The 12,462-nt window shown below is 37.6% G+C and overlaps 1 protein-coding gene across 12 annotated transcripts in view; it reads left to right on the top strand.

Moving 5' to 3' along the window:
* The window catches only part of PTPRD (protein tyrosine phosphatase receptor type D), a 572,219-nt gene that overhangs the window by 353,126 nt on the left and 206,631 nt on the right, over positions 1-12,462 (top strand). For all 12 annotated transcript variants that reach the window (XM_070375882.1, XM_070375878.1, XM_070375881.1 and 9 more), the window contains exons 7-8: positions 1,580-1,849; positions 4,568-5,149. In XM_070375882.1, the coding sequence (XP_070231983.1) occupies positions 1,580-1,849; positions 4,568-5,149 (852 nt within the window). The remainder of the gene's footprint in view (positions 1-1,579; positions 1,850-4,567; positions 5,150-12,462) is intronic.

The following is a 12,462-nucleotide window of genomic DNA, read 5'->3' as shown; positions in this document are numbered from 1 at the left end:
ACTAAACTCTCCTCCATTTTTCTTGACATGTTATTTGACACCTCAGAGTCTACACTGGCTCCTGTCTGCTTTGTGTAACCTGTGAATTGGCTGCAGGAGGCATGCCTAGCCCTCTCTTTTCTTCTCCTATGCTTGTCATTCACCTGTGAGGCCATTGCAGCAAGCCCTCTCAAATCCATGGTGGTTTCTCTCATTCTGAAGGACAGCCAAAAAGTTGACAGACAGAATGATTTACTTACGATCTTGGGGTTATGTGGTTGTTTGTTTATTAACATTTATAATTTTAATAATCACTTGATTATCCATATTTAAGGTATGCTCTAAATGATTACCTCTTAATCTAAAATGCTCATGGTATAATGTTTTGCCAATAAAAGCCCAAGATGAATCCTATGTCTCTTACCCTCTTCTTGTACCATGTTTGAGACACATGTACTTAAACACACATAAACGTACAGATTATCTGAAGCAGGAACACTGAACTGTAATTGCTTGTTTTTTTCTGTGTTGTATTGCTTTAATACGATCTGCTGTCTTCATGTCATGTCTCACTGTATGGTTTAGATCAATTGTCCCTCAATTTGAATGTAGGCATAAAAAGCCTCTGACTAGATTTTTGTGGTCATCACCTATATTATTTTATCTTAGATATGAACTGAATGGAATCTTGAATGTGAACTCCCCAGCTCCCTTCCTGAATTTGCAATCCATACCTTTGACAACCTGCCTTCGTCTAATATCTTCTTCCTTTTAATCCTACGATCCTCCCCTAAATCTCTGTCTTAGTCACTGTACTTATCCCTCATCCCTTTGTGTTTAGTTCTTCCCCTGTTACTTCCTTTGCTGCCATTGCTCTTGGATACCAGCCATTCTCCCGTCATCCTAAGCATGGCCTTGAGATTTCACCTTGTGCATGCCTTGCATGTCCCAATCCAGTATCTCTACTGGCATTGGCTTTGTTTCTTCTATGACTATAAATTGATATGTGTATATATTTCTGTGTTTGTTCTGGTGTTAGTGTGAGGTCTTGAGGCTGCGTCTCCTCTGAGTCTGAAAGCAAATAAATTGCACTTTCAGTGTACTCTAGATGATGTTTTCCAGGACTGGGATGTGACAATGTGGTCCCACACATGCGTTCACATCACCTGGAAGAGCACAGCACTGAAGTTGGTTTTGATACTCAATGTAAACCTACTGATGGCCTTCCAGCCCACTTTCCTGCATATACATGAATGCATAGAATCCTTGTTATATGCATGCATGTATATGTTTCTGTGTTTATCTTATGCATGATGTTTGTGTATTGTTAGTTTGTAGATAGTTTTTTTGTGGGGCCCTTGTAGGTCTGAATCAACTTTTGTATGAATGTGTCTAAGATATCAATGACTAAAATAAATTTTTCTGTGTATACACATACCATACTTGTATGGTGTGTATTATCCACAGTTTTACATGTTTTGTTTTTGGACAATCCACAATATGTTTCAATATGTGTCTGTACAGTGCATGTCATGTGTTGAATCAAGCTGTTTTTTCTTGCCTTGTATATTTTATCATCTTCCTTTGTGTTTTGTTCCAGTTCGCCGTGTCCCACCAAGATTCTCTATCCCACCCACTAATCATGAGATCATGCCAGGTGGAAGTGTTAATATCACCTGTGTGGCTGTGGGGTCACCAATGCCTTATGTGAAGTGGATGTTGGGGGCAGAAGATCTGACACCTGAAGATGATATGCCAATAGGAAGAAATGTCCTAGAACTGAATGATGTAAGACAGTCAGCAAATTACACCTGTGTTGCTATGTCGACACTGGGTGTCATTGAAGCAATAGCACAGATCACTGTCAAAGGTATGCTCAGTAGTTCATGCTTGGAGGATCTGGGTACCCTCACATCAACTGACTAATGCCTCTACAAAGTCTGTTCTTGGAATCCTAAAATGAATCAGTTCATTGGTCAGTGTTTCACATATCATAGCCCAGTCTTATTTGTGGTATCACGTTAGATACACATATCTAGGTAGGCACATTCTCTCTTAAAAATATTGACAACCTAAGTCATGATAATTTTCAAAATAGTTAAGTGGCAGCCAGGCTCAGGCACTAACAGGGCAGGATGAGGAATGCTCAACATGCTCAGCTGTAATGGTCGGGATGATGTGAACAGGTTTTATATTCATCCAGAACCTTGAGAAGAGGTACATGACAGAAAAATCCAAGTAAGTGTTAGTAAATGCTCAAAATCCCAAAAGACAAAAAAAAAGAGTTGAAATCAACATGGTCTAATAATAGATGCTTTAAATTTTTGATAGACCGTGCCATTAAAATGCAAAATGAAAGTGTGATTATATTCTGTTTCAGCTTCATCTCTCACCTTGTGTAGGTGAAGTGCGCAACAATTTTTTTTTTCCTTGAAATAAGGGTACTGACTATAACCAAAGAATTATATGCCTTGGTTACTTTTGAATCAAAGGAGGGGAAATGAATATGTGAGGGAACCAGCTGTTTTTACACAGTATTTATAGAATTTTAGAAAACTTTCCTAAAATGAATCAGTATGAGAGTAACTTTAGATTCCTGCAAATGTCTGGAACTATTGCAAAATGAGCACAAATCATCTTCCCCTTCTAGGAACTGTGACCCTAAAAAAAATAATGGACCACACATAATGTAGTCAGTGTCATACCTTTGACCAAATATATATATACTTACTATATACCATATAAAAGCAATGATGTGACATAACAAGGTACACACCATTTTCAATATTTCATCATTTAAAATATTAATAGTAATGTTTCATTACACTAAGCATACTATTACAGACACAAAACCTGTACTGTATAATCGGCGTCACTTAGTAAAACTGAGAGTATCTGTTAAATATCAGTAAACACACATCTTTGATTAGCAATATTTTTACTTGCCTCAAGAACACAGAAAAGCATCTAGGGAAAATTCAGGTTATCCGCTTTCTTGCAAAATGCCAGACCAGAATATTTAAACAAATGTCGTTTTATTATTATTTTCCATAAAATCCCTTGGCCAAATATTATCATTCCATGGTTCTTAGAGTCGTATGCAAATATTGAATCACCTTTCCCATACTAACCATGTCAGCTTTAAATATTTGAAGATTTGCTAAAGACCTTCAAGAATGCAAAAGCAGGAGTCACATTAAACTAATATCTTGTTCAATTTCTTATCTTTGTTTTCCTGACTCTTGCTACTTCCCTACCCCCTCCTCCTCCAACATAAATAATAAAACATGAGGGTGAAACTTGACAGCAAAAAGTGAATCGAAACTAAAAGCACCTTAGAGAAAGGACTCATTTATTCAGGCAGTCATTTCACAATGCTTCTTAAAACCCTACTCAGGTCTGGACAGTGCTCTAGGTATTGTTGGTGTAACAGTGATCAAGTACAAGTTCGTTATTCTTGAAGAGTTACCATTGTAAGCAGTGTTGTATTTTCTTTAAGTTGAAAAGGAAAGAAGAGTACTAAAGAGCTGTTTATAGGAGTGTTACTTTCTGAGTTTTCTCTAAAAAATCAGCTTGTGAAATTCTCCTTTCTTCCCTAACACCATACTTTTCTGAATCACTGTCCAGGTGAGGTGCTTGAATATGAGGCCACCGGCATAGATGGCTTTCATTCTTAGTTAGTAGCATTTTGAGTCATGCTTTTTTTCTAAAAAAAATAACATGATTTCTAAAATATGAATTTAAATGAAATGTTTTTCATGTAGCTGTAATATGTTACTCATATTGGATATAGAATATCTATTATGACAATAAAATATTTTAAAAAGAGATTTGTGGATAGGCTTTAATTTAGTTCTTCAGCATACTTTGAATATTAAGTAAAAAAGCATGAATTTGAAATTGATGAATTTGAAATTATTATTCTTTGTTACCTTAAAGTTATTGGTTAGATAATTTATTTAAAAAATTATCATTCTGTTGTCTATGTCATACATCTTGAAAACAAAATGAATACTCTTATAGCAATTGAATACCATTTCATTATACTTAAAATTTTGCTCTTTTCAATGTTTATTAGTATTTAGTTGTATTATTTTTTCAAAGCGAGAATCTCATTGGCCAAGCCTTTGGTTATAATAATTGTAATAATTGGAACCACTGTTTTCTCAGGGTGCCAGATAAATTCTAAGAGCATTACTGGATTAGCTCATTAATCTTCACCACAAACTCATGAAATACAGTTACCCAACTGTACAATTCCAATAATACATTTTTTCCTATTTTTCACATGAGAAAACTAAAGCAAACTGAAATTAAGCAATGTATCCAGCATCTCATAGATAATAAATGGTGAATTTCATTATCAGCCCCAAAATGCAACGCTATATAATACACTTCTAGTCACCTGGGGTTTGTCACCTGCGCATGTCTTACTGTACATCCTGACCACTTAGAAAACTACTCTGCTATGATTTCATCTAATTAAATCTCCGCTAGATACATAATCCTATTATTCTAATACTAGAGTTACAGAATCTCGTGATTTCTTAAAGACAATGGGTGCTCATGGCCTTTTTTCTCCCTCAAGCCTTACCCAAACCTCCAGGAACTCCTGTCGTGACTGAGAGCACTGCTACAAGCATCACACTGACGTGGGACTCCGGGAACCCTGAGCCGGTCTCTTACTACATCATTCAGCATAAACCTAAAAATTCTGAGGAACCTTACAAAGAAATTGATGGGGTGGCAACGACACGCTACAGTGTCGCCGGACTGAGCCCCTACTCGGATTACGAATTCAGGGTCGTTGCTGTCAATAACATCGGGCGGGGGCCTCCCAGCGAGCCTGTGCTGACGCAGACCTCAGAGCAAGCACCGTCCAGTGCCCCGCGGGATGTCCAGGCACGGATGTTGAGTTCAACCACCATCTTGGTCCAGTGGAAGGAGCCTGAAGAGCCAAATGGACAGATCCAAGGATACAGAGTTTATTATACAATGGATCCCACTCAGCATGTCAACAACTGGATGAAGCACAATGTAGCTGACAGCCAGATCACTACTATAGGCAACTTAGTGCCCCAGAAAACGTATTCCGTCAAAGTCCTGGCTTTCACCTCAATTGGAGATGGTCCTCTTTCAAGTGACATTCAAGTCATTACTCAGACAGGAGGTAGGTCTGCTTCTGAATGGGGAGTCGGGTGGAGAAGAGTTGGTGCGAAGAAATGGCAGGGGCAGAAACAAAGAACAAAGATAGTAGACGTTTTAGTTTTTGAGATTTAGAGCTTCTAAGTAAGGAGTTAAGGCATGTAAAGAGGAATAGGCATGGACACTGAAAGACTATAAATAATACAGTCCTTTGAAAAGAGGATATATTTAACATCTTTTTTTTTAATTGAAATATGGTTGGTGTACAATATTACATAGGTTTCCAGTGTACCATATAGTGATTCACAATTTTTAAAGGTAATGCTCCATTTACGGTTGTTATAAAATACGGGCTAAATATTCCCCATGTTGTGCAATATATCTTTATAGCTTATACCTAGTAGTCTGTAACTCTTACTCTCCTACCCCTATATGTAGCATCCTTTCTTTTTGTATCCAGATGACTTGAAGACTTTTTGCAGGAGATGGATGAATGCATCCACCATGCAGCATTTAGAGAATAGAAGAACCATGCTTCTTTGTATTAGCAACTCTGATAGAATAGTACCAAAAATTTATTTAGTCTGTGGAGGGGTGGATAATTCAAGATAAAGTTAAAACTAAAACCATTTGTCAGGAGGCCTTGGGTATTTAAATGGCTTATATTTTTCCAGGAAGCAGCTTGCTTAAAAATTAATATTCTGTTAATGTTTTTGATTTTTTTTTCTTTCTATGGGCTCACGGGTAAAGACAGTTACCAATATCTGAAATCAAACTTTGGGGCCTTGTTCACCCATTTTACTGGATGTTAGAGCAGACACCAGTGATTTTATGAAGAAAAACTTGGCCCTTCTAGTAGTTTTATTTTTATAAGAGGATACCAGATTTCTGTGGTCTTAGATTCAAATTGATCAGTTCATCATGGGATGAGTTTTGCCTGGGAAATCCCAAGGGCAGAGGATCCTGGTGGGCTACAGTCCAAATGGTTGGGCATGACTGAACATGCTTACACATACACGGGAATAGCCATAGTGGGTTTTTTTTAAGTTTATTCTTAAATATCTGAGAACTGTTCATATGACTGTTTATTATGTTGGAGCCTCTTAAACTTGTACTGGGGCTTCCTGGTGGCTCAGATGGTAAAGAATCTGCCTCCAATGCTGGAGACCAGGTTTAATCCCTGGGTGAGGAAGATCCCCAAGAAGGAAATGGCAACCCACTCCAGTATTCTTGCCTGGAGAACCCCATGGACAGAGGAGCCTGATGGGCTACAATCCATGGGATCGCAAAGAGTTGGACACGACTGAGTGACTGACGCTTTCAAACCTGCATTAATCTGTGATTTTCTTGGCGGTATGCCATTGGTTTGTTCTGGGGATCCACATATGAATCATATAATTGGAGATCGTGTCTATAATCTGTAGTCATAGCTCATGGGTAATCCTGAGAATTAATTATTACATTTTCTCAGCTGTCAAAAGTTGATAAACTTATGTGTAACCACTGACTTGTTTTTTTTTTTTTTCTAATTTTATTTTATTTTTAAACTTTACATAATTGTATTAGTTTTGCCAAATATCAAAATGAATCCGCCACAGGTATACATGTGTTCCCCATCCCGAACCCTCCTCCCTCCTCCCTCCCCATACCATCCCTCTGGGCCGTCCCAGTGCACCAGCCCCAAGACTTGTTTTTATGTTGTGGACTTTCTGAATCTTGTGGCTGAGAACTTTCGCCTTGGCTACTAGAAATCTAGTATGTTTGTAGTTCTCCTACCTTTATTTTCATACTATTATTTGGTTCTTACTGGCTTGTTCATGGGTTTATCACTAAAATATCAAAAATATAACTGTAGAAGTGGTTTATCATAGTTATACTAAAAATCATGTATCTTCTTGATTTGGCTTTTACTGTGTTCACGGTTCTGTGTTTGTTATGTTAATATGCATGAAAGTATTATAGAGTAAGTTTTTCATAAGTTTCTCATTGAAAATGTAGAAATCAGTGAATCTCATTCTTTTTCTCGACTGAAAATAGTCAACTGTTGAGATTATTTTTTATTATACTATTCTAGCAGTTAAATAGGGAGAAGGCAAGGGCACCCTACTCCAGTACTCTTAAGTGGAAAATCCCATGGACGGAGGAGCCTGGTAGGCTGCAGTCCATGGGGTCTCTGCGAGTCGGACACGACTGAGTGACTTCACTTTGACTTTTCACTTTCATGCATTGGAGAAGGAAATGGCAACCCACTCCAGTGTTCTTGCCTGGAGAATCCCAGGGACGGAGGAGCCTGGTGGGCTGCAGTGCATGGGGTCGCGAAGAGTCGGACACAACTGAGCCACTTCCCTTTCACTTTTCACTTTCATGCATTGGAGAAGGAAATGGCAACCCACTCCAGTGTTCTTGCCTAGAGAATCCCAGGGACAGGGGAGCCTGGTGGGCTGCTGTCTCTGGGGTTGCAGAGTCTGACATGACTGAAGCGACTTAGCAGCAACAGCAGCAGTTAAATAACCATTAAAGATATAAGAACGTATATAGGAAGAGTATATATCTATACTCAAGTTCTAGGTTTTTAGATTTTTCAGCTTTTATACTGTAAGAAACTCTGATCTTAGAGTAATGTAACCAAGGTTTGAATCTGTAAGTCCCATTTTTAGCTCTATAACCTTTGACAAGTTCCTTCATCTCTCTGAACTTCAGTTTTCTCATCTAAAGTAATAACCACCTTATAGTGTTTAGGGGTAGTAGTTTTTTGTTTTGTTTTGTTTTAATTTTCCTAAGGCTGCTATACAAAATGCTACTTCCTGCGTGGCTGAAACAATAAAAATGGACCATCTTTTGTTGTGGTGACTAGAAGTTTGAGAACCAAGTGTCAGCAGGCTTGGTTCTGGGAGAGCTGTCAGCGAGGCCCTGGGGCTCACTCCTAGCTTTTGGTGGTTTGCTGGTAATCTTGGCTGTTCCTCAGCTTATAGAAGCATCACTGTGATTTCTGCCTACATTGTTCATGGCCTTCTCCCTGGGTGCATGTTCCTCTGTCCAAATTTCCCTTTTTTATAAGGTATCAGTCATAATGGTTTAGGGCCCAACCTAATGATACCAGGTAATCCTGATAATGACTAATTACATCTAATATAATGACTGATTCTATCTGCAGTAATTTTATTTCCAAATAAGGTCACTTAATAAGGTTCTTGGTATTAGGAATTCAACATATGATAATTTTTGTGGGAGACTCTTCAACCCGTAACAAGACTATCAATTAGATAATGGACAGAAATATTTTATAACTTCAGTTGTATATAACCATCATTATCATCATCATCATAATAGGCTGGGCAGTCTGCTTCTGGGTATATTAATTCTTCCTACTCATTTAGATAGATGAGGAATTATCTCAAGTAAATGGAGGATCAGTAAAGGCAGTAACTTCCTTTGGGTCATAGGTTATTAATTGGACACTCTAGATTCTTTTATGCACCATTATCTTTTCTATTACTTTTCAGAATTTTTATTTGGTATCAGGTATAGCTGATTGAGAAACAGTGTTGTGATAGCTTTAGGTGAGTGCTGAAGGAACTCTGCCATACCTACACATGTATCCATTCTCCCCCAGACTCCCCTCCCACCCAGGCTGCCACATATCATGGGGCGGAGTTTCATGTGCTATGCACTGTGACCTTGTCGGTTATGCATTTTAAGTATAGCAGTGTGTCCATGTCCATCTGAAACTCCCTAACTCACTCCCCTGCTTCTTACCCCTGTCAGCCATAGGCTTGTTCTCCAACTCTGTGAGTCTGTTTCTGTTATGTCAGTTCATTTGCATTGTTTCTTTTTAGGTTCCACATATAAGGGATGTCTTAGGATAGTTCTCCTTCTCTGTCTCACTTCACGTGGTAGGACCTTCTCCAGGTTCATGCATGTTGCTACACATGGAATTATTTCGTTCTTTTTATCGGCTGGTTATATTCCATTGCATATATGTACCATGTCTCTATCCATTCCTCTGTCAATGGACTTTTCGGTTGCTTCCATGTCTTGAGTATTGGGTATTGTAAACAGTGCTGCAACGAACACTGCTGTACATATATCTTTTCGGATCTTGTTTTTCTCCAGATATAGGCCCAGGAGTAGGATTGCAGGGTCATATGGCAACTCTGTTTTTAATTTTTTAAGAAATCTCCATACCATTGCTGTACCAATGTATATTCTACCAGCAGTGTGGGAGGGTTCCCTTTTCTCCACACCTTCCCTGGCATTTATTGTTTGTGGATTTTTTCATGATAGCCATTCTGGCTGCTATGAGGTGATATCTCATTGTGGTTCTGACTTGCATTTCTCTAATAATTAGCAACATGGAACATCTTTTCATGTGCCTGTTGGCCATCTGTATTCTTCTCTGAAGAAATATGTGTTTAGGTCTTCTGCCCATTTTGAGTGGGTTGTTATGATACTGTTAAGCGTCATGAGCTATTTGTCAATTTTTGAGACTAGTTCCTTATCCCTTATCCTAATACCCATTGGTGGGTTGTCTTTTTATTTTCTTGTTTCCTTTGCTGAAGCACCATTGTCTTTTAAATTAATAATTTACAAATGTCTTACTTTTTTTTTTTTTTTGGTTCTTACTAGGTTTTTGAACAGAGGCAGGAAATACAGAGTTTCAAGTATTGCATCCAAGAATTAAGGATGATTTACTTCTGAAATACTTGTAGTAGCTATTCAATTATCCTAGTACAGAGGTACACTAAACCGTTTAGATAGGAAAAAAATATGTATTTATCTAAAAGAAGAAGGAATACCTTTTTAATAGGTTATTATACTTGATCACTAAATCTGCTTCTTAATTTTCTAACTACAAATTTTAGCATGAATATCAAAGTGTTTCATATTTTTTTTTCTTATGACAGGAGGATTTAGCTAAGAAACCAAATAGTTTCTGAAACTAAATTCAACCAAAACATAAGAATCTTTGCGAATCATGAGTATCCTTATCTTAAGAACATGAAATGGCAGACGATAATGCTTTTAGTCACAATTTAATGAAAGATATAGAACTGATGTTTCAGTAGACCATATTTTGATTTTCTGTATTACCAGGGGACATAATGTAACATAAATCATTACTCAGTGAAGGTAATATTATGACAAGAGCAATTGAGTTAATGTGATCCAGGGACTCTCTACCTAAAAAAAAAAAAAATCTAGATGAATGGGTCACAGATGCATTAGAATAGCTGTTATCAATTTCTGTTTAACTTTTTTTTTTTTTACATTAAGGTATTTCCAAGAACCTTGCATAATAGTTGTGATTTTAATACCCATTGATTGAGAAGATATATAATGACATGATGACTTGTGCCTGCCAAGATCAATAGGCTAAAGAAAACCTTCCAAAATGGCACAATGATTTGATCTGTTCTCCAGACTTAATTAACAAAGGCCATTTGATGTTAGTGGACACCTGCCAAATACAATGATGTTAGTTCTGATATAATTAATGCTGAGATGCTCTTGATTAGCTAATTCATAGAACCACTGCTCAGCAAAACATAAAACCATTATAAAATATTATTTTATTAGGTTATATAAAATTTAAGTTTATGATTATTCTCACTAATATTTTTTTTCCAAAAAACTACAAAAATGCACAGGTCAGTAATATATCTATATGAACTTCTCAAATATATTTTAATTTTATATCCAGAGAGAGATATATTGTATGTCTACTTAATCAGAAAGGTACATTCATTATATTACCTTTAATCCCCTGACAATAGCATTCCTGTTTTTGTTTAAAATCAGACTCTGCAGAAACGGTAATTAGAAATAAAATGAGTTTAAGAGAGACATTATTACTTTTGATTTTTTCTAAGAGTACCATCATACATATTGATATAAATGGAGTTGATGTAAATTCATAATTTCTAGTAATATAGACAATCAAAATATCTGTCTATTGTTGTTCAGTCACTTAGTTGTGTCCAACTCTGCGACCCTATGGACTGCAGCACACCAGACTTCCCTGTTCTTCGCCATCTCCCAGAGCTTGCTCAGACTCATGTCCATTGAGTCAGTGATGCCATCCACCCATCTCATCCTCTGCCATCCCCATCTCCTCCTGCCTTCAACCTTGCCCAGCATCAGGGTCTTTTATAATGAGTCAACTCTTTGCCTCAGGTAGCCAAACTGTTGGAGCTTCAACTTCAGCATCAGTCCTTCCAATGACTATTCTGGGTTGATTTCCTTTAGGATTGACTGGTTTGACCTCCGTTTAGTCCAGGGGACTCTCAAGAGTTTTCTCTAACACTACAGTTCAAAAGCATCAATTATTCCATGCTCAGCCTTCTTTATGGCCAACTCTCACATCTGTACATGACTGCTGTCAAAACCAAAGCTTTAACTGTAACTATATGGACCTTTGTCGGCAAAGTAATGTCTCTGCTTTTTAATAAGTTCTCCAGGTTTATCATAGCTTTTCTTCCAAAGAGCAGGCATATTTTAATTTCATGGCTGTAGTCACCATCTACAGTGATTTTTGAGCCCAAGAAAATAAAATCTGTCACTATTTCCATTGTTTCCCCCTCTATTTGGCCATGAAGTGATGGGACCAGATGCCATCATCTTAGTTTTTTGAATGTTGAGTTTTAAGACAGCTTTTTCTTTTTTCACTCTCCTCTTTCACTTTCATCAAGCAGCTCTTTAGTTCCTCTTTGCTTTCTGCCATCAGGGTGGTGTCATTGCAAATCTGAAGTAGTTGATATTTCTCCCAGCAATCTTGATTCCAGCTTGTGCTTCATCCAGACCAGCATTTTGCATGATATACTCTGCATAGAAGTTAAATAAGCAAGGTGACAATATACAGCCTTGACGTACTCCTTTCCCAATTTGGAACCAGTTCCTTGTTGCATGTCTGGTTCTAACTGTTGCTTTTTGGCCTGTATACAGGTTTCTCAGGAGTCAGGTAAAGTAGTCTGGTATTCCCATCTCTCTTTAAGAATTTTCCACAGTTTGTTTTGATTCACAAAGTCAAAGGCTTTAGTGTATCAGTGAAGTAGAAGTAGATTTTTTTTTTCTGGAATTCTATTGCTTTTTCTATGATCCAACAGATGTTGGCAATTTGACCTCTGTTTTCTCTGCCTTTCTAAATCCATCTTGAACATCTGGAAGGACTTGGTTCACAAGACCTTGTTGAACCTACAGTTGAAGCTCGTTTGGAAGATCTTAAGCATACTTTGCTAGCCTGTGAAATGGGTGCAATAGTGTGATAGTTTGAACATTCTTCGGCATTGCCTTTCTTTGAGTTTGGAATGAAAACTGACCATTTCCAGTCCTGTGGCCACT

This window comes from Bos mutus, chromosome 8 (assembly GCF_027580195.1).
Source record: "Bos mutus isolate GX-2022 chromosome 8, NWIPB_WYAK_1.1, whole genome shotgun sequence".
Taxonomy (NCBI): domain Eukaryota; kingdom Metazoa; phylum Chordata; class Mammalia; order Artiodactyla; family Bovidae; genus Bos; species Bos mutus.
This window is presented reverse-complemented; position numbering and strand designations above follow the sequence as displayed.